This window comes from Hypomesus transpacificus, chromosome 13 (assembly GCF_021917145.1).
Source record: "Hypomesus transpacificus isolate Combined female chromosome 13, fHypTra1, whole genome shotgun sequence".
In the NCBI taxonomy this organism is placed as follows: Eukaryota; Metazoa; Chordata; class Actinopteri; order Osmeriformes; family Osmeridae; genus Hypomesus; species Hypomesus transpacificus.
Window position 1 is genome coordinate 10,186,573 of NC_061072.1, and position 27,970 is coordinate 10,214,542.

Consider the following 27,970-nt stretch of genomic DNA (forward strand, 5'->3'; position numbering starts at 1 on the left):
CTATGAGCTGTCGGTTTTTTCCCCATTGGTAAAGACCCTCACCTTGTAGAAACTGTCTCCTTCCTCAATCAGTTTGCTAAGTAGGATGATCATGATGTCAGGTTTGGAGGTGGCCATTGCCCATGTGGCTGGACCTGGGGGGTAGACAGAAAGGACAGAGAGAAAGGTGAGCAACCAAGGGAGATAACAACACAACAAATGGGAGGCAGCAATCGGTTACAAGACACAAACAATAACAACAACGACAACAACAAAAACAACAAACAAACAAACAATCAAAGAATGAGGTAGGTAGACAGGCATCAGCTGCTGAGGAAATTACCCTATTCTATCCTCTGGCCTCGGTACGGTATGGTACAGTAGAAATGCTTGAACAATATGCCTCCAAAAAAACAAATGGCCCTGCATGAACTAGAAATGTGGACATCGTCCAACAGAATTCACTAAAAAAATTAATGGATGAAGAAGTATCTAGTCCAATTCTTCAACTTCTGTCTGCGACAGCCATCTTTGAAACCCCATGCCCGCACAGAGAGCAGAAGAGGAGCAGGGCTGGTCTAGCACATGAACATACAGAACAGGTGGGCAGGCCAGACCACGTTGGCCTCTGTCTGGAGAAGTGGAGCGGGACTTCAGGGCTGAGTGCCCTGATATCCACCAACCAGGAACTAGGCACAGTCTATCATCTGAACCTGTCGTAGTAGGCAATACAAACACATGCAGATGCACTATTTCTTCCAAGCGAGGAGGATTATAGGAAGGGTTTAGTCATGCATCTGTGAGATGGAATAACAGAAAGACTTTGTACACAATGTGGTCTAGAGGCTTGGCATGCGTCATAGACAACCTGAAGCTGAATCTACCTCTAAGCAGTCCAACCATATGTCGATGCTAATACCTGAATGTTATTTTTGAAATTGGTAGCTAAGCTCGCCTGGCACACAGAGACAACACAAAGAGAGGAGATAGAGCTGTCAAAATGCCTGGTGGGGTGAGAAATCGACTGCCTTGGCTTTACCTCTCGGCCGACTGGGCAGCGTCTGACATCCTGGTGCCGGAAAGAGAGGCGGAGTCAGGGGGAAGGGGTCAGGGAGGTCATGAGCGAAGGAGTGAGTGTAAGGGGAGGGGAGAGCGGAGCGGAGGGGTGGGGGGAGCGGAGGCGAGAATTGCCAAAGGAAACCGAGGATAAAAAGGTGTGAGTGGGAGTGTTTGAGAGAGAGAAGGCATGGTGGAGGAAAGAGAAAAGGAGAAAGAGGTGGCGGCAGAGAAGAAGGAGTCAGAAAAGGAACACAGAAAAGCAGCAGTGAGAAGCGTGAAAAAGTGCCTTAGCAACAAAAAAAATTGAGAAACACAGAAAGAAAACGGCAACAGCGGTAACAGTCATCTCTCTGCGAAACTGCCAGCAGAGAGAAAGAGAGAAAAGAGAGGGGAGGGAAAGAGATAGAGACAAAAAAGAGACAGGGACAGTTCAGAGAGGAAAGACCAGAGAGAGAGAGAGAGAGAGAGAGAGAGAGAGAGAGAGAGAGAGAGAAAGAGATACAGGAGCAGAGTTAACGGTACAACAGTTGAGCCATGAATAGCCAGGAAGCAGCAGCACGGTGCAGTAGTGGGGCTGGGAGGGGTGGGGTGTTTAGCCTAGCCGAGTGCTGGATGACTGCCTTAGAGGAACAGCCAGGAGGCAGCATGGGACTGCCACAACAGGAACTCTGTGTGTCATTTCAGCGCCTTGCATGCATGTCTGTTTACAGTCCATGACTTTTCACAACACATTTTACCCGTATATACACAGTGCTTGATAGAAATGCTAAATGTCAGTCAGGGGGATTATTTGATTCTTTTAGAACTGGCAGAGTAAGATGGAGTGGAGGGAGGCGCTGTTATGGAGTGGGAGAGCCTCCTAGGTCCAGAGGTCGGGTGCATACCTATCTTGGCTCCTTTCTTGAGCAAGGTGACAACCACGGATGTGTTTCTGCAGCCCACTGCCCGGTCAAGAGGACGCATGCCACTGTAGTCCACCTGTTCTATCATGGCCCCGTGATCCACCAGGAACTGCACCTGAAAACACGAAGAAGAAAACAAAAACAACAATTTTCTTAAGTGTCTTGTTCCAGCAGCGGGGGCATGAGCAGTGCTAACCCTGAACAGGGTTCCATTTCTTTTCTGCTGACCACTCACCACCTCAGAGTCTCCATAAAAGGCCGCCAGATCCAGGGGAGTGCGTCCATTTTTGTCAGCGTGGTCTGTGGCCGCGCCCTGCTCCACCAGATAGTGCACCACGGGCAGGTGGCCCTTGAGACACGCCCAGCTCAGAGCAGTCAGACCCTCCTTGTCCGTCATGGCCAGGGAGGCACCTGGGAGAGAGGGAGGATGGGTCAAAGGTCAATGTAGCAAATGTGGCTACAGCTTAGCTGTAGCTGCTGGTGGTAGAACAGTGTAAATGTAAAATCTGTTTGGGCCAATGAATGTGGGGTAAAAAGCGAGGCGTGGAGTGAGACAGAGGTCAAGTCTGGAGCTGGGACAGAGGGCCTCACCCTGAACCAGTAAGAACTCCACCGTGTCCAGGTGGCCCTCGGAGGCAGCCATCATCAGGGGGGTGCGCCCCTGCTTGTCCGCCAGGTTCATGTCAGCCCCGTGGGTCAGGAGCAGGTCCACTACCTGCAGGACAACCACACAGACATCACCATCCACTCTGACCAGCCTCGTCATCTGCTTCAGGCGTGTGGTTCTTCTCTTGAACAGGGATGGCATTAGAGCCGGATGTGTAGACAGATTGGAAGACGTGAGCTCTCTGGTTTCCTGACCTGCCAGTGGCCTTGCCGCACGGCGCTGAAGAGGGGGACGATGCCTCGCCTGTTAGGCTGCCCCGCGGCGGCCCCTTGCTCCAGGAGCAGACGACACACGTCCATCTGGCCCCGTCCCGCCGCCGCCGTCAGAGCTGAGGCACAGAGAGACACAGATCAACGTACTCCGCAATGCCGATCGAGTTTCACTGCACGTGTGTTTGTGAAAGCCGTGTCTTCACACGCCAAGTCACCATTCAACACTTAGTAGTATGTGTAGATATGGCTGTATCTCAGACTGTAACCAACCAGTGAGAAACAGGAAGAATCCCGGGTGTAAAATACCTGTCTCTCCCCACAGTGTGTCAAAGTTGTTGATCTGAGCGCGCTCTACCTCCTCCTCGTCCTTCTCTGGCAGGTCCAGCAGATAGGTCACAATCTGCAGCCACACGACACACAATTTCACCGCAAAAGTGAGGGTTTGAAGAAAGTGCGTAACGACTGCATAGCCTAGCTGAAGATGCATGCAACCAAAGACTAGAAAGGGCAAATCATCTACACTCAGACATAATTCAGACCCTATTGTGGATGAGACTAGCCAGCCTACCTCTGTATAGCCCATGCTGGCCGCAGCAACGAGAGCCTGCTGGACTGCATGGCTCTTACTGAAGGCAGCTGGCTGCTGCTGTTGTTGTAGTTGTTGTTGTCCTCCCAGGCCCCAGTCACACTGGATGAGGTACTTGACCACTTCCAGGTGTCCTCTGAGGGCTGCATGCACCAAGGCACACTGGCCGTTCTTATCCAGGTGGTCCACCTGTTTATGGGAGGAACACACACAGGTGCTGTAGGCCAGCTTTCCTCTGGACACTCTCTGAGCGGGCGCCACAACAGACACGAGCCATGACCGCCGAATAAGCGTCTGCCTACGACTCTAGCATCTGGCAAATAAGAACAATTATAAAAAGGCAGGGATCTCGTTGGACACCTGCTTTGATTCGTCTCCAGCTCCTCTCCAGCCCCTGATGATATCAGCTGAGAAATGACCAGAACTTTCTTTCCCACCAACACACACACACACACACGCACACTCCTCCAGCCTACCTTGGCTTTCTTGCGACACAGAGTGGTGACGATAGCCATGTGTCCGGCGGAGGCTGCGTAGCCCAGGGGGGTGAGGCCTCTCTCTGAGGGGGCATCCACCCAGGCTCCGTACTCCAGCAGCAGCCCCACCATGTCCATGTAGCCCAGGTGGGCATGCACACACAGCACCGGGGCGTTGGCCAGGACCTCCGTACGGTAGTTCATGTTGGCCCCGCCCAGCATCAACAGCCGGCTCACCTAGTACACACACAAACAAACAGCCGAGAGTCAAGCACCTCAGAACACAGAGCCGAGATAAGAGGAACATATAACTGCATCTTTGGCGTTAACCATCTTCCTCGTTACGTATTCTGACAAACATTATAGCTCCAGAAGCAGGGAACTGCCTTCCCTAGGAGCGCCTACCTTGATGTTGGGCGTGTAGAGGTTTCGAAGTGACGACAGCGCGGTGGACAGGCCCTCGGAGCTGTAGGACACCCAGAGCCCTTGCAAGATCGATGAGGAGACCCCAACCCTCTTGCTCAGGCCCTGAGAGATGCACAGCATCGTGAGCTTGCTTTGTTGTGCTTTCACCGATTCCAGGAACACGTGTGTATGTTTGTGTGTGAATATGTATGGCTGAGTTTGTTTGTTTGTTTGAGAGAGACTTTACCTTGAAGATGTGTGCTTTAAGGATGTGGTGGCCAAGCTCGATGGTCTGCTGTCGGTTCAGCTTGTTCTGCTGGCGACAGAACCAGAAGGCCAGGAGGGTGTGCCCACTCCTGCAGTGGAAGATAAGCGAGTTAAGACTGGGCTCAGATCCCCCCAGGCCGGCAAAGTCAACCTCAAAATCTTCCCGATCTTTTCATTGGACGAAACCCGTAACTCAAGCATCCTATCGCAAGAACAACAAATCGTAGTAGAACCCACAGAATGGCCTCTCGATCGGTAGCTCCCACCAACCTGGGGTCGCAGAGGAACTTGGTCTTCTCTCCTTCCTCCCTCCATATCAGCCACTCCCGGAAGGAGGGGTGCACGAACATGCGCGTCCCGTCTCTCCTCTTCACCAGGAACACGGACAGGTTGTCCACGCGCTGATGGAAGTCCTCCCAGTCCAGCGTGCCCTCCAGCCAGCCGGCGTTGATGGCCTGGTAGATCTGCTCGTCGTTCAGCGGGTGGAGGGACGCCACGGCCACGTTGAGCAGGGGCAGCGCCCGCTCGAAGGACGACTGCGTGGGGAAGCGCATGTTGCACTGCAGCAGGTAGACCTCCGCCAGGTTCACGGGCACCACCTACGGAGCGGGACAGTTGTGATGAGTGAGAGGAACTTACTAGAAGGAAAGGAAGGGTCGCGGGCCAGAGAGGCAGCATCTTCCACTCCTCCTCCACCACAGTCATGTTTTCTGCTAGATGTTTCCTGTCCACCGTCACTGATCTCAGTGTGGCAGGTGAAGGGTGAACCATGGCAGCCATGAGAGGGTATCTACCTTGTAGCTGGAGCTTTTGAGGACCAGGTAGCCCTTCTCGATGAGGTCAAAGGTGAGCTTCAGGTAAAGGTAGGACCCCTGGCTCAGGGCCTTGAGGTGGGAGCTGAGCTTTCCGAACGTGGTGTTGTCCATCTTGCCGTTGAGGGAGATGTTGTTCTGGATCTCAGGGCTGCTGTGGATCCGGTGCAGGATGTACCCCTGCAGGTCCTGGTCGATGGGGTCATTTTCCTCCAGCCCGTCCAGGGAAATCCGGTGGAAAGGCAGCAGCTTGGTGATCTCCTGGAGGGAGGGACGAGTGGGACAGAGAGACAGAGAGAGAGAGAGAGAGAGAGACAGAGAGAGAGAGAGAGAGAGAGAGAAGGAATAATGGGCATGAGTAAGAGGGGAACACACGATGGGAGGGTGAATCATATGAGCATTTGATGACACAGAAGTCACCAGATTAACTGGAAACCAACTAAATTTGAAATGAGCTTGGCTCCTCTGACACTGTGACACTGAGGTATTCATGTATGCAGACAGTGTGACACTGAGGTATTCATGCACGCAGATAGTGTCCACCCACCTGCAGCGTGGTCCTCACTGTCACAACAAGCTTGAGCCAGGGAGGAAACTTGTTTACTGTTTTACTCAGGAAAGACACAATGGTGTCTCCGTAGTCAGGCTTGTGGAACTCTGCCTCATTAAGTCCATCAATGAGGATGACCAGGTCTTCTTCAGAGGTGATCTTCCTCTCTGAAATACAAAGGACATGAGTCGAGATGATGATGATTATAAATCAACTGTAGGTAGCGATTATGAATGGCACCATGACAATAGTCGTGTAGAAGCGTGTTTACTGTGCCTAAGACACAGATGCAGAGGTGGAAGGACCTTTATAAAGAGCATCCAGGGGCTCCAGGACCGCCCTCCTCAGTGACGCCAGGGGGTCCTGGACGCAGGAGCGCAGACTGAGCATGCTCTGTAGGTGGGGCTCCCTCAGGAGCAGCTCTCTGTAGGCCAGGAGCTGGGGAGCCCGGCACAGCAGGGCCGCCACGTTGTGGACAAACTCCGGCACCAGGCAGGTGTAGGCGTTGTCCGCCTGGCAGTAGTGGTAGGCCACCACCTAGGGCCGTCGGAGAGAAGGGAAGAATCGAAATGACAGACGTGCCTCGGAGGGTGTAGATAACACAGCATATTGTTACCCGTGTTGAATCCTAATTTATGATTATGCACCGCTATGACTCATTTGGGACTGAGTCAACTTCTTCATGGTGGATGATTGTGGTTTAATGAAACATAACGCTTATCGTTTCACTCAGTGGTTTCACCTATTAATAATTCAGAGATCGACGGCGCTGTGAACAGCACACTTCATATCAGTCCAGACCGTGTGAGAAGACGAGGCGAAACAGAGTCAGAAAGGATGAGTGCAGAGGAAGAATCGAAACCTGTTAATCCATCCATCATCGTCTATTCACTGCATGACCTGATGAAATGCTGAGAGCCAGTAACATGAACGTTCTAGAGAGTTCAGGCCAGCTAGGAGAGTAGCAGCAGGTGCAGACGGCCCAGAGAAGAGGGAGATTAGAGACAGGATTTGAAGTGAACCAAGCTTTGTTAAAAAGGGCAGCGCAAACAAAGGGAGAGAAATGAAGACAAATATTGACAGGATGTTGATGTCCCCACACATTGGGCTTAAAACAAATGGCAAAGGAGGGCGTGGGCTCAATTGTTTATGCATACAGTTAACACTATTTAATAGTCAAACTGGGAAATGGCTTCTCGGCAGGCATCAATATTTCATGAGTCTCCTCGGCAGTGCTGTTTTCCTCATATAAAAGCATCTGCATAATGCAACACATGGGGGCTGGTTATGGAGCAGCAGGGTCGACAGGGGCCACACTGGCGGCAAACAGGGGCCACACAACCAGTGAACCTGGGGCCTCGCTGACCATCAGGTTTATATTCCAGACAGGTGCGTCAATCCAACAGGCGAGGGTTTGACACAGCACCGTACTTCAGCTCCACTGGAAGGCAGCTCAAGAGGCTGTGGGCCCACGGTGTGGATGATATGTGGATTGGTTGTGTAGGCCGGCTGGTGACTCACAGGTTTTGTGACAATGTGATGGAAGGCAGACACGATCATTCAAGGACGGTTGTCATGGAAACTCCCAGGCGGGGGGGGGGGGGGGGGGGGATAACAGAGGCGTGCGTGTGAGGGGGTGTGTGAACGGCCCTGGATATACCTGAGAGGCCAGGCGTCTCATGGCCTCCTCCTGGCGTCGCCTCATCTCCGGGGTCCCGGGACAGCTGCCCCCCCCCAGGGTGCCGTGGCTGAGGGGAAGACCCTCTCCATCTGACGGGGGACAGAGACACACGGGCTCACAGGTGGGACAACTAATCGGGGTCCCTGTCAAGAGGGGGAGAGGCGAGGCTGGGTGCCTACGTTTAGGTGAGGCCTGCGGGCTGTCCGAGGCGATCTGCCTCATGCGGGTGCCGTGGCAGCTGAGCGCCACGAGGCGGGAGATGATGGCCGTCTTGCCGAAGCCGATGTTGCCCACCACCACCACGCCGCGGTTGTTGCTGGAGTCGGGGTTGTTGAGCTGGGCATCGATCTCCTGGAAGAGCCACTCCCTGCCGGTGAAGACCGAGTCCATGGTGATGCTGGGCACCTCAAAGAGCAGAGGCTTCAGAGAGATGTCCGCAGGCCTGTACGGCGCCAGGCGCACTGGAGAGAGTCCGGAGAAAGATGCAGGACTGTGAGGTTTCATTCTCAATCACACAATATGCAACTAGATGGACTTAAGTGAAAACCTAAGTGAAACATTAGCTTTGAAGGCAGAAACTGTCTGTTTGATTCTATGTCTGTAGATGTACGCACGTTGTTTTCTCACTAGAGGGTGCACTTTCAAGGCGAGACTGAGTATCGTCTCAGTTGTGTGAGACCAAAAAAGGAGTATCTCTTAGGTAAGGTAACCAGAAATGAAAGACCTATCGTATCTTTTGATCCTTTGAGAAGTGGAATGTTCGTTCTCTCTACAGGAATGTTCTTTATTCTTAGAGGTCACTCAAAATGGCCGCCTGAATATCTGACTGTTGAATGGAGCTGCCTTGGTCTAGATTATGAATCAAAGAGGATGCATGTGAAGCAGGAGGTGACAGCTGTGGGTGCGTGGAGGGAGACTTGCGGCCACGTGGAACCAGCTACCAGGAGAGGAACTTACGGGACTGGGACTGCCAGGCATGGGAGTTAGAAGAAGCTGAGGAGAAGAGAACAGCCAACAGAGAGAGAGAGAGATAGAGAGCATGAGAGAGAGAGAGAGAGAGAGAGAGAGAGAGAGAGATAAAGAGAGAGAAAGAGAGAGAAAGAGAGAGAAAGAGAGAGAAAGAGAGAGAAAGAGAGAGAAAGAGAGAGAGAGAGAGCGCGCGAGAGAGAAAGAGAGAGAGAGCAGTGAGAAAGAGGATTGGAGCGTTAGGGCATGCCAGTGTGTTTTGTGGATCAATGGGCATATGGATGAGGCAGAATACAAGCTCTTCAATGCGCCAATAGATGAGACATGATGGACATGATGTATTAAGTAACACAGTGCGGCCCCAGAACAAGGGGTGCTCTCCATCCCAGACATGTGAGTCATATCCCACAGATAATGACAGTGTCTGTAAACCGACAGAGCCAGATTAAATATTTGAAAACCAAATCAGGGAGCTAGTTTGTTTGTGTGAGTGTGTGTGCGTACGTGTGCATAAGTGTGTGTGCGTGCGAGCCAGGCTGGCTGGCCAGACTAACATGTCGGAGACTCTTTAATTCTTCAGCAGGTGAAGATGACTCACAGCATCTGAGCAGCCTTGAGCAGGGAGGGTTGGGGGGGTGAGGAGAGGTGAAGGAGGAGAGAGGGATGGGAGGATGAGAAGAGGTGAAAAGGGAGAGGGATAGGAGGATGAGAAGAGGTAGACCAATAGGGGGGGGTGGGAGGATGAGAAAGGATAAGGGAGGGAGGGATGGAGGATGAGAAAACTAAAAGAGGAGAAATGGATGGTTGTATGAAGAGAAGTAAAAGAGGAGAGGATGGGGGTGACTGAAAGAAATGCATTCTGGGTTTTAAGTGAATGCATGTTTTCAGAAAATGTCCCACCTTTAAAAGATTTCATAATTTTGGTGCATTCTGTCATCTTCATCTGTCATTTTTAACCATTAAGAAGCTACTGCAAAACATTTTATGCAAAATGTCTCTCCAATTCTCCACTTACATTTGACTGTGCATGTTTAATAGAAGCTGTAGAAGAGTCAGTGAGTCAGAGAGAGAGATGGAAAGAGAGAGGGAGAGACCTGGAGGGAGATAAGGAGAGAGGGAGCGTTGTGCAGTGTGGTCGCTGACGTCGCTCACCTCTCGGGTCCTGGCCGGGGCGGCCGGCCACCGTGTTCTGTCTGGGCATGCGCAGCGACGTGCGCAGCGGAGCGTGTCTCTGCTCATCCAGGTACGCCAGGTCCTCCAAGTGAGCTGAGCTGGTGGCTGAGGGGGTGTGTGTTTGTGTGTGTGGGTTTGTGTAAGCGTATGTGTGTGTGTGTGTGTGGAGGGATGAAGGGGCAGACAGAAGAGAACAGGCCAAGTAAATCACTTGATTACACCTACATACACACACATAACATCCGCTCCTTCCTGAGGCCCAAGGCCCCTGTCACGCTTCAGTTGTCCGCTGACGGTGAGAGGTGGGCCTGGCCCCCAGACAGCCCCCGGTCCCGCCCCCAGACAGCCCCCGGTCCCGCCCCCACCGCGTCTGTGTTTCATGGAGGGGAAGCACATGCCACCAGGCATCTAGTTCATCTGGTTCTGCCCGACACGATCGCTGCTGCTGCCTGTTCACTCCATGCCGTGCCCTCGGGGCAGCTCAGGGGAGACCTGAACATTCACTCAGCCCCCCCCAGCCTTGATGAGGGAGAGGAACATGTTTCTGAGAGACACTGTGTCCTGCAGGACCCACCGGGAGGAGGGAGTCCACAAGTCAGTCCCTCTGAATCGGAGAGTAACTGGGTTCCCCTCGACCCCTAGGATTGTATATACGGTGTTTACTTGGCATATAGATGGAATGCATGCAAATCAAACAATCAAACCTCATCAGATTTGGCCCAATAGCGGATAGTGACTCCCAATAAAGGAACCAGAATCATACAATCATCCCAACCACCTCTGACTACCGATGGACAGAGAGTACAACATACGGAGCGCGAGCGCTGAGGCGAAACAGGTTCACCAGGACCAGGAACACCATGGTGTTCCTCAGCTATATTACCTGCACTTCTCTCAGGTCCAGACGTCCCAAGAGGCATCACAGAGCAAGGAAAGGTAGGGTTGATTCCAGCATTGTTCCATCTGTCTCTGATCAGCCAACACTAGTATGACTACACACACCCAGAAGCATAGCCTTGGCCCCACAGTAGAATATTCCAGTAGAAGGGCCCCTCAGGATCAAGCTCTGTCTCGGTGCCGACCAACTGTTCGACTCGCTGGGCTCAAACCACAGCAATTCGTGTGCGTGCAGGAGATAATGTCTCAGCAATCAGTCTGTGTGTGTGTGTGTGTGTGTGACAGAGAGAGTGTACAGACTGAGTCACCACAGTCATGGCACCAACAATAAGCCACGCTAGTTTCCCAAAATGGAGAGACTTCAGCAGCTGGGAATGTTGGGGGTTTGGCCCTGATCAGAATGGGGTGGGCATTGAACAGGGGACGGGCTGCAGCACAGCCTAGGGAGACACATCCAGGACTCTGGGTTAGGAAGAAGGAACATGAACTCTCTCTTTAACTTTTGAACTGGGAGTGTGTGAACGTGTGTCGAATATCTATCTGCAATGCAGTAGACTGCAGCGTCTGTGCCACTGCGCTAAGACAGCACGTTCAACGGGAGTGAAAAGAAACTGAGGGGAAAAAAGAAAGAAAGCAGAGAGAATGCGAGCGAGTGTGTGTCATAAAACGCCTCCCGGGCTTAATAAAGGAGACCCTTTTGGCTGTGCGCTATTGGCTGCTAAATCAGTCACTTCCTGTTTGACAGTCCGGGGATAACACACGCCCAGCCCTATCACTGTCGTCCAATCAGGGCAGACTGAGCAGTCGGTCCTGGGATCAGAGTCTGCCACAGTCATGCCGGTCATGTCAGATATGAGATGGGCTCAGGTTCTGCAAGAATACCTTTCCAGTACAACATCTACACGGTGTATGATTATGTAATATAGGCTTGGAGAGGATCATCCTGCACCGTAGCTAGCAGAACGTCATTATCAAAAAGAGTGAAACTAAAGCTTCTTCCATAAGGACAATGTTAAACATTGGCAGGATCTTGCTCTGGATGCTTAGCAGGTGCCTGTTGCTCCTTTCTTCTCTCAAGGTCCACAAAGCAAAATGTCAGTTATTTAAGGATAATGGACACGTATGTTCAGTTGAGCTCTACTCAATTCTCCTCAGAGGAACAGATAATTATCCAAAAGATGAACTCTTCATTTTTTACGATTGTTCCACCCATTATACCCTTTCACCATCTCCTTACACTCTTCCCTCATTAAGTCATGGAGTGGACCTTTCTCTTCCTCCTCCTATCTCTCCTCCTTTCCCTCCCCCCCTCCTCTGTCTCTCCATCCTCCTAGACAGCTTTCTACTCCTGCACTTCAAAGCAGTCTCTCGGTCACTCTGGGGGATAGAAACAGATAATGCCCCGGGCTTTGATGTTCCACCGCTGTGTGAGCCCGGCCAATCCACAGCAGGCTCTCCTCCTAGCCCTCCCTCCTGATGGCAGACAGATACTGATCTCCCCTGCTTGCTAATGCATCTATCTCTCTCCTCTCCTCCATTCCCCTTCTAAAGGATCATCCTACAGGTCTCTATAAAATCATCTCCCCCCTCTTCAGCTCATGTGAGCTAATGCATTTTCATGTCAGGCTCTGAACCCTCCTCCCTCCTTGCTGGTCTCTCCTTTGATGGTCTCATTATGAAGGACAACATGAGACTTCCTTCTCTGAAGCCATGCTCGCTGTCAGACAGCCAGTGTTACACAGAGGTACACGACCAGCATGAGGAGCTGGTCTAAGCTCCAACAATCCCCTGGCAAACATCCTCCACACGCATGAAAACACATTTACATGCACACTCAAGTATTCATTGTATTGTAGCCAGGACAGGCTGCTCATTGCTATTCATCAACCCTCAATTCTTCTCTTTCTCTCTGTCTGGTTAGACATTAGCATAGATAAGCACTGTGTGTAGAGCAACTGTGAGCATCTCTCAGTGCTGTGGTAGTCATAGTCAAGGTCATAGTTTCACACATGGGGTAACAGACACATTGGGGAAGAAACATGCAGGGAATAAGATGGGGAGAGGGATGGGGGTGGGGGCAGGGTTAGGAGGGACTCACCTGCCACAGAGTTGGGGCGAGGCATGAGGTACAGGGGGACAGAGTGAGCGGAGTGGGGGGACATGCTCTCTAGGCTCCGCTCAGGGATCTTGTTGAGGCTGTAGGTGGAGGCGGTCATGTTCTCGTCCACACGGTACAGGAACGAGTCCATGCCAGACTTCTGAGACTGCCACAGCTTTAGGTTGCCGCGGGAACCCTCACCGTATTTAGCCCCCCGCTCCATGTTCTCAGAGTAGCTAGTCAGGGTGGCTGCAACACACAAGGGGACAGACTGCCCTCAGAGGAAACACAGGGAGGGGGCCAGAGGGGGCCAAGAGAAGGCAGGGTGTGTATCTGTGTGTGTGCGTGAGTGTGTGTATGTGTGTGTGTGATGAGTAGTCACCGATGATGCCGCTGTCCCTGCTTTCCAGGGTGGAGGTGGGGCTGGTGATGGAGCCGTAGGCACAGTCCTTGTTGCTGGGCTGGCCGGGGGTGGTGGGGGGCAGGGTGGAGCAGGGGCTACCTCCTGGGGGGGACGCTGTGCTGCTGGTCAGGGTGGAGCAAGGGCTCATCCTCTGGTTGGAAGTCAGGCCCTGGAGAACAAAACACACACACACATGGACGGGCAGTATCATCATCACAGTAGTCAATGGACACACATTACCACCACAAGGGCATCAGTGAAATCACACCTTTTAGCTGGTTATTTGGCAGCTAAAGAAGGCAAAACTGCTAAAAATAGGCCAACTATAAAACCTCATGGTTTACATTGAAGTATTCACTGAGTAAGCGGTACCACACTGAACAGTTTATTGGAGTTTAACTGAACACACACTTGTGTGTGTGTGTATGTGTGTGTGAGAAAGACGGATGGCAGTCCGCAGCCTTGCTGACAGGCCCGGTCCACTTCCTGCTCTCCTCCTGTTGCACGGTGCCTGTCACAATGTTTCCACGGCGCCCTGCGGAGCCCTGGCCTGATGTCAGCTCAGGTTAGGATGAGAGGGCGCTGCGGGGGTCAGCTGCAGCCTGGCACGGTTCATCTGCCCGCTCACCCGCACACACACACACACTCACAATCTGCCTTGAAAGACAGTGCTGGAGTTTGAGGGGAAACTCGGGTGACACTGAGGGCACTGGAAGGGGAGGGGGTGGGGGGGTAAGCAGACACACAGCAGGGCTGTGCTGCTTGTCTTCCTGTGGCCCCTGACCCTCTACTGGAGTCAGTCTCCTTGGCCTCTCTGGCCTCTGTGACTCAGGGGGTGCTGACAGCTGACGTGCGTGTGTGTGTATGTATGGGTGTGTGTGTGTATGTGTGTGTGTTAGAGAACAGGGGGGTGGGGGTTAGGGTTGGGCTTCTTAGGAGGGTTGCTGGGCCCTCTGTCCAGCACAGCTGGCACATTCCCAGGAGCTCTAACCCGGCAGGAGACGACCACACACAGCACGTCTCTCAGGACCAGCTCCGCCCCCAGGGCCCCAGTCTAGAGCCTGGCCTCTCTGAAGCAGGGGGAAGCAGGACTCTGTTCCCCCTGAACTCTCAGGAGGCTGAACTCTCAGGAGGCTGAGGTGACCTTGCTCTCACAGATAGACCGCACTCTGAAAGCCACACCTATGATTGCTAGACAGCAGGTAGCTTGCCTAGGTTTTTCCCTAGTGATGTTGGAGACGACATTTTGTGCCGAAATGCAATTACTTTTGTGAAGACAAAACACAAGCAGTTAATATATCAAACAACACATTTAAGGGGAGCTACGCCTGTGGAAATATTGAAAAGATTGCTTTGTGCTCGGGGAACACTACACTCCCTCAAACACCATATGCTACAGAGAGTTGACATGAGTCAGTCAGTAAAATTAGACATTTGAATGAACCTGCCAGTACACTCCACCCACACCGTGCACCTCAGCCCTCCCCCTCCCCCCCCACACCAACATCATCCTGATAAGTGCGCAGCTTGAGATGAGTGGGCTGAGGGCGTCAGAGAGGTGTCGATGACGTGTCTGTACCTGTCTATCTTGGGGATCCTCCATGCCGCACTGGGTGCCGTCTGGCCCCTCACTCAGTTTGTCTCCCAGAAGGAAGCCCAGCCGCGTCATCAACGTGCTGGCTGCCTCGTCCACCGAGGGAGGAGGACCCAGCTCCTGGCTGGACTCACCTGAACAGAGAGAGAGAGAGAGAGAGAGAGAGAGAGAGAGAGATTGAGAGAGAGAGAAAGAGAGAGACAGAGAGAGCAAGAGAGAGCGAGCAAGAGAGAGAGAGAGAGAGACAGAGAGACAGAGAGAGAGAGCAAGAGAGAGAGAGAAATCAAGAGAGAGCAAGAGAGAGAGAGAGAGAGAGATTGAGAGAGAGAGAAAGAGAGAGACAGAGAGAGCAAGAGAGAGCGAGCAAGAGAGAGAGAGAGAGAGAGACAGAGAGACAGAGAGAGAGACAGAGAGAGCAAGAGAGAGAGAGAAATCAAGAGAGAGCAAGAGAGAGAGAGAGAGATTGAGAGAGAGAGCAAGAGAGAGAGAGAAAGAGAGAGACAGAGAGAGACAGAGAGAGCAAGAGAGAGCGAGCAAGAGAGAGAGAGACAGAGAGAGAGACAGAGAGAGCAAGAGAGAGAGAGAAAGCAAGAGAGAGTGAGCAAGAGATAGAGCAAGAGATAGATAGAGTGAGAGAGAGATGCAGAAGTGACACAGACAGAAAGATACTAAATGAGCTTGTTTTCCAACAACAGCTACTGCCCCAGCAGATAATCCAGTCAGAGTAATCCAGCAGACATTTTGTTTGGACTGTGTTCCCAATGTTCCCACACCTGCAGGAGCCTTCTCAACACCATCTATTAGCTGCTTGAAAAAGAGTCGGACATACGAGCAGAACATCCATGCAACTACCTGAAGCTCTCTTGGTTCCAGACGACATGATCCACGGTGGCTAGACATGTGCTTCTCAGGAGCCTGACTTACTGTTTGCTCCACACTGGTCATTAAACAGGCACACTGTTTGTGTAAAGTAAGAGAACACGCCCTCACCTGTGTGTGTGTGTGTGTGTCTATGAAAGACAAAAACAAAGTATGCGTGCATGTGAGGACACACCTAACATACGACCAATGTGAATTCCACATCAAAAGTGACACAGAGGAAGATACAGAACTCTCTTTGTCATGTTGCCTGGCAACTCGCCGTAACAAACTTAGGAAGCTGTGAGGCTGAAGATGACTTCCTGTTATTGTGCCCTCATACTCTCAGCTACACTATGGCCAGGATGTGAACACCAGTGCCATCAACATCAGGGAGGGAATGGCTTTAAATAAACTGTTCTTAGATATGATTACAAAAACACGCACGCACCCAAACACACACGCACAACAGGTTAGACCAGACAGGTAGGTTAACAGTCCAAAATGTGGGCCAACAGACCAGGCCAAAAGTAACACAGCAGAGAGAGAGAGAGAGAGAGAGAGAGAGAGAGAGAGAGAGAGAGAGAGAGAGAGAGAGAGAGAGAGAGAGAGCGAGAGAGAGAGATAGAGAGAGAGAGATCAATGCGTTAGTGCTGAGGCAAAACAATCTAGTGTCTACCACACCCAAACAATTCTACAAGTTCACACTGGAAATAAACTTTAAAAGCACAGCAACTGTAAATTAATGTGATCCCCGAAAGCATTAGAATTCTTCCCAGCCAGCATACGGTAGCTTCAGTCACGACTAGATGTAGGTGTCTAGTCTTATGAACCATAGAAAACATGTGTGCGCACAGTCTCCAAAATGAATGCAGGGAATACATTTTATAGAGAATCTATAGATTCAGATCCATACTTGCTACCTTAGGTCTTACATCACAAGAGAGCAATGGTGCCAAGGGAACACCAACAGACAGACAGACAGACAGACAGACAGACAGACAGACAGACAGGGCAGGTCGACAGACCGACAGACAGACAGGGCAGGCAGGTCGACAGACAGACAGACAGACAGACAGACAGACAGACAGACAGACAGACAGGGCAGGCAGGTCGACAGACAGACAGACAGACAGACAGACAGACAGGGCAGGCAGGTCGACAGACAGACAGACAGACAGACAGACAGACAGACAGACAGACAGACAGACAGACAGACAGACAGGGCAGGGCAGGCAGGTCGACAGACAGAGAAAACAGTGAATACATTAGCAGTGATTAGTCACCACCAGCAGCTCTCTCCTTGATTGAGCCGCACTGTGAAGCCAGTTCTGCAGGGGGGAAGAGAGGGACGGAGAAGGGGACAGATTTGCACTGTCCACAGGAACACAGGAACATAACCAACACATGTCATGGATAACAAGCCTGACAAACCGACAGGCAGGCAGTGAACAATTAGCACCTGCTCCCCAAAGCGGTATGAGACTATATCTTCAAGAGACATGGGAACATAGCTTCATCATGTGACCCTAACCTTATGTTCAAGTATGACAAAGACATTCAGTACATAACTCACACGCCTCTTAGCCAACTCCTATCATTTCAGTCGGCAGACTCAAACAGTTCTGGTTGCAACATCGAAGTGTCTATCAGACAAACACGAGCATTCATCTTTGTCAGTATGACTCTCTGAGCTCTCTGCCAGAGAATGCACAAGCCGTACATGATCAGACAGTATAAAAGAACAGCCAAATATTTATCATCTGCACTTCACAGAATGGGTAAGAAAGGCGAACGTTAGGATGGTGGAGGCAGCAACAAAAGAAGCAGCGGATTGTAAACACAATCTGCTATCATCACAGACCACGAAGAAACCAGCACCAGCACACGCAGCGCGTCGACACACGTCGACGGCAGCCATGTTGGATGTTTATTCAGAGCTCCATTAGGTACAACGATGAGAAGCCAGCTGATTTAGAACCTGTGTACGTGAGTCTGCCGCCACATAATTTGAAGATGAGGCCCCCTGCCCTTCCCTCCTGTCTCTCTCCTTTCCTACCCCTCCTTCTCTCCTCCTCTTCCCTTCTACTGCTACATTCCTGCTCTCTACCCTCCTGTCTCTCTCCTTTCCTACCCCTCCATCTCTCCTCCTCTTCCCTTCTACTGCTACATTCCTGCTCTCTACCCTCCTGCTCTTCCTTACCGCCTCCTCCCATCTGACTCCCACCTCCCTGTCTCTCCCTCCCTGTCTCTCCCTCCCTGTCTCTCCCTCCCTCGCCCTTCTCCTGTGTTCCTACTCTTCCAGCTGTCTCCCTCCTTCTCCTTCTCTCCCTCCTCCCCCTTTCCGTCTCCTCCTCTCCCTCCTCCTCCTCCTCTTTACCACCCCTCACCTCCCCCCCCCCTACTGTAGCCTCTTCGCCCACCCCCACCCCCCCTATATTTTCTCCCTACATTAGATTCCTGAGCTGCAAAGGAGACAGATGGTTGCTATGGCAACTATCTGCAGGGATGAGGAATGTGCTCCTGTGCAGCGCATCTGTTTCTCCCTGGTTGTCTGTGGCTCCACCCACTCAGAGGAAGAACCCTTCGGCGCAGGTGAGGGGGTGTGGCCTACTGGACAAAGGTTCTCAAGCCACAGGTGTGTGTGTCTCTACCTATAGCAGTAAAATAAAGAGAACATGTTTCCTAAATTGTTGCTCTTGCTAAAGCACTCCAACCTGGTATATATCAGACCTAGCATTATCTCTCTCTTTGTCTTCCAACATTTCGGATAGAAAGACTAGAAAGAGTTAAACTGTTCCTGGAATGGGTCCAGGACAGAGGTACGATTGTTCATACTTCCAGAAGACTCAACCACCACAATATCACTAAGTATGGGAATAAAACAAAAACAATTTCATGTTTTTACCTCTCCTTCCACATCCCACATCCAGTAGTGCTGTCCTAGGCAGCATGTCCTAGGCAGCATAGACGGCCTCCAATGACTGGTCATATTATCTAGCCTTTTCCAATTAAAGCACTGAGAAATCAGATCCACTATCGACAAGAAAGGGGAAGAGGGGAATGAGGAGGGGGATGGAGGGATCCGCACCATCCAGGATTACAGAACACATAACCAACAGCTAAACAGTATCTTAGCCACACGCCTCAGAAAAGGAGGAGGAGGAGCATGGTGGGGTGTGATTAATGGATTAAGAAAGAGAGAGAGAGAGAGAGAGAGAGGGAGAGAGAGAAAGGGAGAGAGAGAGAGAGAGAGAGAAGGAGAGAGAGAGAGAGAGAGAGAGGGAGAGAGAGAGGGAGAGGGAGAAAGAAAAAGAGAGAGAAAGAGAGAGAGAAAAAGAGATATAGAGAGAGAGGGGGAGAGAGAATGTAGTAGAGGAGCAAGTGGCAGAGATAGATAGAAAGAGAAAGATAGAAAAGAGAGTGAGATAGCTGAGATTGAAAGATAGCGATAGATACTGTTGCATGTTTTGACAGAAGAATAAAAGACGATATACAATAAAACCAAAGCCAACCTAATATAAGCAATGTTTGTGTTGCAGGACCAAACTTACCGGTGTGGTATGTGGCCATGGAGGGATTCTTTGCAGGAGTGCAGGTGTGTGTAGGGGAGTCAAGCTCTGATTGGGGAATGCGAGGGCTCTCCACAAATTTTGCTTTCCGCTGGGGGGCTGGGAGCAGACAGCAAGCATGCACACACACAGACACACACACACACACATAGAGAGAGAGAGAAACAGAGCGAGAGAGGGGAGACAGAACACACACACACGTGTCGGCAGAACGAGCATGAGGAGAGAAAGGGAAAGAGAAAGAGAGAAGGAGAAAGAGAAAAAGAGAAAGATAGAGGGAGAAAGAGAGGGAGAAAAAGAGAGGGAACCAGAGAAAGAGAGGGAGAAAGACAGTGAAAGAGAGACAGACAGAAGAGGGAGAAGGACACTGGTGCATGCTGGTGCTTTTGCACACGCTATTCACACCATTTTCATCACAGGTTTCTGATGAATGGTGCTACGTTGGGCAAAGTATACGCTTCAGGAGTTATGGTCACAAGATACATTTGTCTTTCTTACAGTTTGGAAACTGTGTCATTCCCCAGACTCAGATTAAGGCAAAGGCAAACTGATGTCACTTGTGAGACGTTTAGTGAAAAACGATTGTCTAAATCTAGTACCCTACACACCGAACGGTACGTACCCTACACACTGTTATACATGACAACCCCTGAAGGACGTTCAGATACTGGAACCAGCATTCCTGGCACTTCCGATCGAACCAACCTCAAAATCTTTCAGTTCACTTGTTTTGGCCCATTCTAACATTCAATCGAACGGTAACTGAATGCCTCTGTGCCTGTCTGCCTGCTTTAAATAGCCCCAGCCACATGACTCACTAGGAACCATTGATTTTTGTGAATGGGGATGGTGTATCTTCTAAACTGGCTGTGGATGGTATGTACAGTCCTGTGGCATTAGTTTGTTTTCCAGAGCTGGTCTTCTAATTGGTTGATCTCATACTTTGTGATGTCAGGGGATCATTTTCTAAAGAATGAACGAAGGTCGGGAGAAAGCCTATGAAATGGGATGGACAGACACCAACATCCCAAAGCCCAGAGAGGGGAACAGTCCACAGCCCAGAGAGGGGAACAGTCCACAGCCCAGAGAGGGGAACAGTCCACAGCCCAGAGAGGGGAACAGTCCACAGCCCAGAGAGGGGAACAGTCCACAGCCCAGAGAGGGGAACAGTCCACAGCCCAGAGAGGGGAACAGTCCACAGCCCAGAGAGGGGAACAGTCCACAGCCCAGAGAGGGGAACAGTCCACAGCCCAGAGAGGGGAACAGTCCACAGCCCAGAGAGGGGAACAGTCCACAGCCCAGAGAGGGGAACAGTCCACAGCCCAGAGAGGGGAACAGTTGGGGGTCCTGAGGTACCAGCTTCAGATAGGCAGGGATGGACAGGGGGGGGCTACAATGAATGAATCTGGGGCAATACAACAATACTTCTCAACAAAGAAACTACATTTCTTGAGCTTATGCAGAATATAGGAAACTGCTGCTCATGCCTGTTGGAACTTCAAACTGTAAGTTACATATGCATATGAAAAGAGCACCAGACTGCAGAGTGAGATGAACAGGAAAGGGCCCAGTATGTTTGCCTTGTGATGCAATTACAGCCAGAATGCAAATGACATCCATTTTAGGAATGTCCCCACACCTACCTTTAGCACAAACAAGCCCTCAACATTTCTCTCTCACAGGAAATGTCTGGAGAGAGTGTGTCAAATTTGGGGGATAGCAATTGTAACAGGAAACTTGACAGATAGTCAGTCAACCTCTGCCTTGTAGCTGGTCGTTGAGTACTGCACAGTGAATGAAGGGTCATAAAGTTAAAGAAGTATGAGATTACAGTATGTCAACAACGTTTGTCCCAGAACTACTGCTGCACCGGGAGACGAAGAGGAGCCTGTGTTTTATGGAAATGTTTGGAGCAAGAGTGAATTGTATTTCTAAACCCTTCTCTGTATACAAATACCAAGTACCAACTGAAAATCGAGGACTAACCCCACAATGAAAAACATTGACTGCCCCTTTGCATTTAAAGTATGAAGCAGAACAATCTGCTGTAAATGTAGAATTCTCAACCTGTGGACCAGGTGATCAAGTTATGTCTGTCTGGAACTATATTCCACATATTTAAGTTTCAATATTCCTATATGTTTAATGTATGCACCCCCCTGCCAAAGTAAATTCCTTGTTTGTGCAAACATTCATGGCGAATAAAATCCCTCCTGTTCTGCTCTGTTCTGCTCATCAACATGTCTAATTTCCATTAGTTGGGCTCCAAGTAAGTTATTGTGCATTAAAATTCAGAATTTTTTACTGTAATTAACTCAGTGTGACTACATCTGATGCAACATTTCAATTAAAGGCTACATGACATATTTGACACTTCCATGTAGTGGATCAGGAGGAAACTCATTATGGAGCAGACAAAAAGAGAATTAGTGGCACATCCAGAAGCACTGAGGCCAATGCTTCTGTAGCCTAGAAGAGACAGGCTATCATGGGATCATCTGTATGAGCATCTATCTATCACACCCATTCTGGCTCAGTCGGTCTCTGAGGCATGACAAGACAAAGCGTTCATTTCACCATTATGAACAGGTGTTAGCTCCAAAATCTCACAATTGGTGGAATCCCTTGACGTGCTAAGCAGCTTTCCTTTCCTGTCCGTCGAGTACTGCTTCTCAGGCTCCCAGAATGTTTGTATGATTGAGTTGGAAGTGTGCCTAACCCAACTAACCAAAACAATTCCACACATTTGACATTTTTGCCATTTTTCCAAACCCTTTTCTGGGGGGGAAGAAGTCAGCATTCAAGTGTCTGTTCCAGGAGCAGCGGGAGCCTGAGAAGTGTCCAGTCAAGTGGACCCTGGCTCTGGGTCCCTGCTGTGGCAGTGAAGGGCACACCAACACGCACGGAGCCATGTGCAACCATGTTGGTGTTAAACTGGGTTGTGCGCCGCATGCACAAGAAGCCGTTGGAACATCTGCCTTCTCAACGACATGTCGGAACAACTGGAGCACAACAGGAACAGACGCAGCACTGTTGAGTCCCCTCAACAATCTCCGCAAGCTAACGACAGCTACGCTGTGCGCTGAAACACTGCTTTGTGTGTGTGTGTGCGCGTGTTTTTATGGTGTGTGTGTGCATTTGGGTATGCTATTGAGAGAGTGAGTTTGGGAGTGTAAGCATGCTTATGTATGTGTTTTTGCTTCGGTTAGAGCCAGCGAGAGTGTGTTTAGGTTTGTTTGTGCATATGGGCGAGAGACAGTATCTGTGTGAGGGACGAGTGTGTGTGTCTGTGAGTGTGACTGTGTGTAGTACCTGTGTGTGTCTGTGAGTGTGTCTGTGTGTAGTACCTGTGTGTGTCTGTGAGTGTGTCTGTGTGTAGTACCTGTGTGTGTCTGTGAGTGTGTCTGTGTGTAGTACCTGTGTGTGTCTGTGAGTGTGACTGTGTGTAGTACCTGTGTGTGTCTGTGAGTGTGTCTGTGTGTAATACCTGGGTGTGTCTGTGAGTGTGTCTGTGTGTAGTACCTGTGTGTGTCTGTGAGTGTGTCTGTGTGTAATACCTGTGTGTGTCTGTGAGTGTGACTGTGTGTAGTACCTGTGTGTGTCTGTGAGTGTGTCTGTGTGTAGTACCTGTGTGTGTCTGTGAGTGTGACTGTGTGTAATACCTGTGTGTGTCTGTGAGTGTGTCTGTGTGTAATACCTGTGTGTGTCTGTGAGTGTGTCTGTGTGTAATACCTGGGTGCTCATACTGTAGAAGTGCTGGAGTAGCACCCATCAGTGGCTGAACCTAGGGTTGAGAGGAAATGACATCGGCAGCACAAATGCCACAGTGAGAAATATTCCTGAATCGATACCAGGAAAGAAGCCTGGACCTAAAGTTCAACATGACAACAACACTGCTGCGACTCAGGGAACAGAGTCCACACGTGGGGTGGTGTGGTGGTGTGGAAGGCTTGTGAGGCCAGTGAAAGGCCATCTAGTGGAGCGTGGAGCCTGTGGCTGAGGACAAGCAGGGCCGACTCTGCTACTCTCCAGCGCAGGGTGAAGCTCTGTGGCAGGCTTGCTGACACCTTGATGGATGGCAGAAGGCAAATCTAGTCTGCTAATGAGCTTATGAATAATTATCTGTAAGTGCTGATGCAAGTAGCTGTGAAATAGATATTTGTTACACCCTCAGTATATATATAGTGTGTACACATGATAGAGGGAGGGAGGGAGAGAGAGAGAGAGCAAAATTCACAACAAGAGAACCCTGAAAGAATCTTGTTTTCCCAAAAGTCTTTCAGAAAGGGGAAAATATAGGTAAAAGAATTTCAGCAAATGTATTATGCAATCAAAATCACAGGTTAGATATAGAAGAAATAAACTCTGTTTAAACATGACAGCCCAGGGTACCTTCAATACTCACACACACGCTCACACTACACCCACACACCCACACACCCACACACCCACACACCCACACACCCACACACCCACACACCCACACACCCACACACCCACACACACACTATTGGTGATACAGGTGAAAAAAAGCAAAAACACCCAGAGCTGTAACAGGCAAAGCACGCAGCCATGGTCACTATGGCAACAGCAGAGCTGAGGGTAGGAGTGATAGAGTCCAGCCTGTTGAAGGAGAACATAGTGACGAGGGCCACGGCTGCTGATACAGTAGCACTCCTCCACGCCCCACAGCTGACATCCACCTCCCTCTCCTGGACCCTCTCCTGGACCCTCTACTGGTCCCTCTCCTGGACCCTCTCCTGGTCCCTCTCCTAACCCTCTCCTGGTCCCTCTCCTGGACCCTCTCCTAACCCTCTCCTGGTCCCTCTCCTGGTCCCTCTCCTAACCCTCTCCTGGACCCTCTCCTAACCCTCTCTTCTGGTCCCTCTCCTGGTCCCTCTCCTGGACCCTCTCCTGGACCCTCTCCTGGACCCTCTCCTAACCCTCTCCTGGTCCCTCTCCTGGTCCCTCTCCTAACCCTCTCCTGGACCCTCTCCTGGTCCCTCTCCTGGTCCCTCTCCTGGACCCTCTCCTGGACCCTCTACTTGTTCCTCTCCTAACCCTCTCCTGGAACCTCTCCTGGTCCCTCTCCGTGGTCCAAGGCAGGTGAAGAAGTGGCACCCTTTCCTATGTTCCTTCCACAGGAGGTCGATTTGGAGTAAATCCTCTCGATTCAAATTTAAAAGGGTTAAAATCGCTCCTCCTATAAAAACAACAAACCACTGTCACAGAATGGATACCTTAGCTACTGTGGCAGTGCGTGTGCGGTAGAATGAGACTGAGCATGCCTATCAATACAGCCTTGGAGAGGATTAGTCTACCAAGGTAACACACACACAGAATTTGGAGAGAGGGTGGAGCTGATCTCCTAAGAAGACTCATTAGCACTCCTTCTCTTGCTCAGATAACCTCTCGGTGCCTGGATTAGACCTTCAGCTTATATTCATTATTCCCAATGCTACATGGTGCAGCCTTGTCAGCCGATGCAAACAGACAAACGGAGGAACGGAGGCCTTGAATAGGGACAACACATGAGATGAATGCTCGCTAAGAGATTAGCTAAGAATACAATGCTGGGGTCTTCTGACAGCCGCCCACTCCAGTGAACTCTCATTCCTGAAGAACACTGCATGACTCAGCAGGAGAGGTGGGCCAGCGAGGTTCGAGTGGTCAGTAACTCAAACGCAGCTAACAACTCTGCCTTCGCTCAGTGGTCAGGGTCAACTTTGAGGTGGTGCTACTTTGAGGAGCAGGGAGGGGGGGGGGGGGGGGGGGCGGGGGGTGGAGGCATTGGAGTAGAGACCGCCTGCCAATGCCAGAGTGGAGTTAAATGAAACACTGCTCAGAGAAGGTGAGAGTATAATTGTCTAGGACCCAGTGAGAGATGGAGGTCCCTAATAATAGGCTAGCCTGCCTTGACCCCTATTTGACCCCTCTCACGGCTCAGCTTTAACCCCTGGAGAGGGTATTTATAGGTCTATGGCTGGTTGAGAGGTTTCTGAGACAGTACCTGAACCGGCCCCAAGAGGCTGGTCTAAGCAACGCTACAGCTGCATGCTAGCATGCATAGACCACACTACATAACACTTTGCAACAGCCATTGGCTGGGTGGTAGTATTTTATTGAGTTGAGAACCCACAGAGTTATGAAACATTCAATTCAAACAGTGATTCAGCTAATTGCAGTTATTCAGGTAAGTGTTGTCGTAACTGCCCTGGTCACCAAGATCACTGTAAAACTAATGTGTGCATAAGAGCCAAAAATTTCTGGCTAATCAAATCTTCACGTCACACTTCATTAAACAAAAGCACAGATTTTCTGTATTTTCTGACTTAAGAGCATAAGGGAAAATAGTTCAGCAGCAGACATATGATTGGTGGCTAAGCTGGTCATCTGTGCAGTGGACTCTGACCCTAACCCATAGATGCACACACACATGCATACACACACACATACATACACACCCACACACACACACACACACACACACATGTACACACACAAACAAAAACAAAACACCTAGATGTGTTCCAGCTGAGACAAAGACTAATGTGTCTGTCTGGTTTTCTACATTCAGCAGTGAACACTGAGAGGTAACATGTATCGCATGGTGATCCAACTGCTGTGTTTTGTAAGCAAATCATTATCAAGGCTATTAATAGCACACTGCGGGTTTCTCCTTCTGACTCCACATCTTACATTACAAAGTATTGCACTGTAAACTTAGAGAAACCCAGTGGAGCCTACAGTTCATGCTGCACACTAATAAACATATCTACTACCATTCACAGACAACCCCTGCTCGGGGGGGGTAAAGGTGTTTTCAGGACACTGGTTCCAAGTACTTCTCAACAGCTTCAGAAGTCAGTTCATAAATAGATTCCTGTTCTAACTGCTTTCTCTTACTGACAAAGAGAGGGGTTTTGTCGTTGATTTATTGCTGGGTATCACACAGAGTACTGACTGTGCCCACACTTCAATGGAGTCACGCAGTGTCCAATCAGCACTAAGTGGTGAAATGGGTCGGTGTCTCTACTGGTTACCCCAGACTACATGCTCATGCAGAGGATCCAGTTGATTGTCCACTGGTTAGCCTTTGATAAGCACATAAACCCCTTAATTAATGAGGATAAGATATAATTACTGCTGATTTAATTGTTTTACATCAGATGGTGCTGGCTGTTCCTGAGTGTAGGTATTGATGTCGAAGACTGGACTTATTGCTCAGACTAATTCCCCAACTTCTCTTGAGTTTACAAACCTATTCTCTGATACAGGGTCAAGGGACTTCCATGCGGAAACAGAGGAGAAATTGAGCAATTACGTAAATCGATACCATCCTGTAGTTTCTAAGTCGAGTTCATGTCTCTGATGCAGAAGGTAAGTGGCCCATAGAACTAGACGTCTAACATCTCTACAACATGCCTGAATGCAGCCCATCACAGTCACAAAACGGAATACACTCAATGTTGTGTCATTACAAAGCCATTTCTGATGCAGTAGCCTTAACTTTTAACCTTTACAGGTCATAATGGTTGGACATCTATGACAATGTGACACAAGAACAAGTGAGATCAGGAGAAACACTGACAAACCATCATAGAACGACAAAACAATCCATGATACTGCGCCAGATATTTCATAGACAAAATGGGGAACGCTAACAAGACAAAGCAGCAATTCTCAAACAATAACACACACACGTTAGTTCTGCAAAGCAGCTTCTTTCCCCTGACTTTTCCTGCTTCGAGCGACGTTTTCAAAATGAGTCTAAACTCATCCAAACTGTCAGTGTTTTCTGATATGACCTTCACTGGATTGATGTACTACGACAGATGAGCACAACCCCACCAGGACAGCCGGCAGAGAGGTGTGACTGGTGGCTCATCAGATCCTGTGATGTTACATGCATGGTGAGAAGCTCTCGCTGCAATGTCGCAGTTCACCATAACCCCCCCCCACTCACACACACACACCTCACCCCGGGCCTTCTCCCTAGCCCCCGCCAAGCACACACTTCCAGCTGACCCTTCCCACGCCAAACAGATCACTGAAGAGGAGGCGAATCGTTGTTTATCACTCGTATCCTGAGTGACAGCTGACATCCAAGCCCTCTCTCCTGTCAGCAGCTGAACTATCACTGGTGTTGGGCTCCAAAGGCACTGAGCCGTCCATGCAAACCCTACCGAGGCATGGTGTCCCTCTGACACCAGCTACATATCCCTAGAGAGACACCATCTGCAACGGAGGTGAAAGCAGGAATCGATACCCCCAAACAACACATGGCAGGGATGCTTAGAACAATCTGGCAGGTTCTTCACATCTGCTCCCGGAGCCTACACAGGCACCAAGAGCTTCCCACAAGGTGCCGTTTGGGACAGAAATACATGGATTCAAACAGTTCATTTCTCACCCATTATGACGCATGAAATATACAAAGTCACCGCTAAAGAACTCCAACCAGTCCGGCCCTGTAACCAAGACAACCTAGCCTTAGCTGGACCGAACGCATCCAAACTAACGAGCAACACGCTGACCCCCCCCACCGTCCCCCAGAGCAGGCTAGCCTCTGACAGACTGGGACAGGCCCAGGCCAGAGGAAGATAACCTATGCCAGGTGAGTGCAGGTAAATGACAGAAACCAAGGTAAGCAAAGAGGACGGGGCTGGGCTCACCATTCTCAAACCAGGTCCCGTATGATTCTGGAAGTCTCGAGTAGGGCAGCAGCTCCCCTGACTCTCCGTCCACTGACACAAACAGACCTTCCTCCCTGAATGATGACCAGTTCATCAAAACTCAACACTCGCACCCAC

At 50.3% G+C, this 27,970-nt stretch overlaps 1 protein-coding gene and 1 long non-coding RNA gene across 8 annotated transcripts in view; one reads left to right on the forward strand and one right to left on the reverse strand.

Annotated features, from left to right (window-relative positions):
- The window catches only part of tanc2b (tetratricopeptide repeat, ankyrin repeat and coiled-coil containing 2b), a 69,888-nt gene that overhangs the window by 5,177 nt on the left and 36,741 nt on the right, over positions 1-27,970 (reverse strand). Inside the window, exons 6-26 of one of the 4 annotated variants that reach the window (XM_047031898.1) lie at positions 14,713-14,861; positions 13,113-13,302; positions 12,731-12,979; positions 9,715-9,840; positions 8,554-8,589; positions 7,776-8,057; positions 7,576-7,685; positions 6,221-6,452; positions 5,913-6,082; positions 5,348-5,626; positions 4,824-5,152; positions 4,534-4,642; positions 4,287-4,409; positions 3,882-4,118; positions 3,388-3,594; positions 3,126-3,219; positions 2,802-2,935; positions 2,532-2,655; positions 2,176-2,351; positions 1,923-2,055; positions 43-134 (exon numbers count right to left, since the gene is read on the reverse strand). In XM_047031898.1, the coding sequence (XP_046887854.1) occupies positions 43-134; positions 1,923-2,055; positions 2,176-2,351; positions 2,532-2,655; positions 2,802-2,935; positions 3,126-3,219; positions 3,388-3,594; positions 3,882-4,118; positions 4,287-4,409; positions 4,534-4,642; positions 4,824-5,152; positions 5,348-5,626; positions 5,913-6,082; positions 6,221-6,452; positions 7,576-7,685; positions 7,776-8,057; positions 8,554-8,589; positions 9,715-9,840; positions 12,731-12,979; positions 13,113-13,302; positions 14,713-14,861 (3,581 nt within the window). The other 3 variants (XM_047031900.1, XM_047031899.1, XM_047031901.1) reach the window with 3 other exon arrangements.
- On the forward strand, positions 16,814-21,431 carry LOC124475363. Of its 4 annotated transcripts, none has more exons than XR_006956919.1 (4): positions 16,814-17,574; positions 18,042-18,223; positions 19,128-19,183; positions 19,658-21,431. It is a non-coding gene; the product is annotated as an uncharacterized LOC124475363 (long non-coding RNA). The 4 variants fall into 4 exon arrangements; XR_006956918.1 differs by having other exon boundaries at positions 16,814-17,570; positions 17,996-18,223; XR_006956921.1 differs by having other exon boundaries at positions 16,814-17,570; positions 17,996-18,180.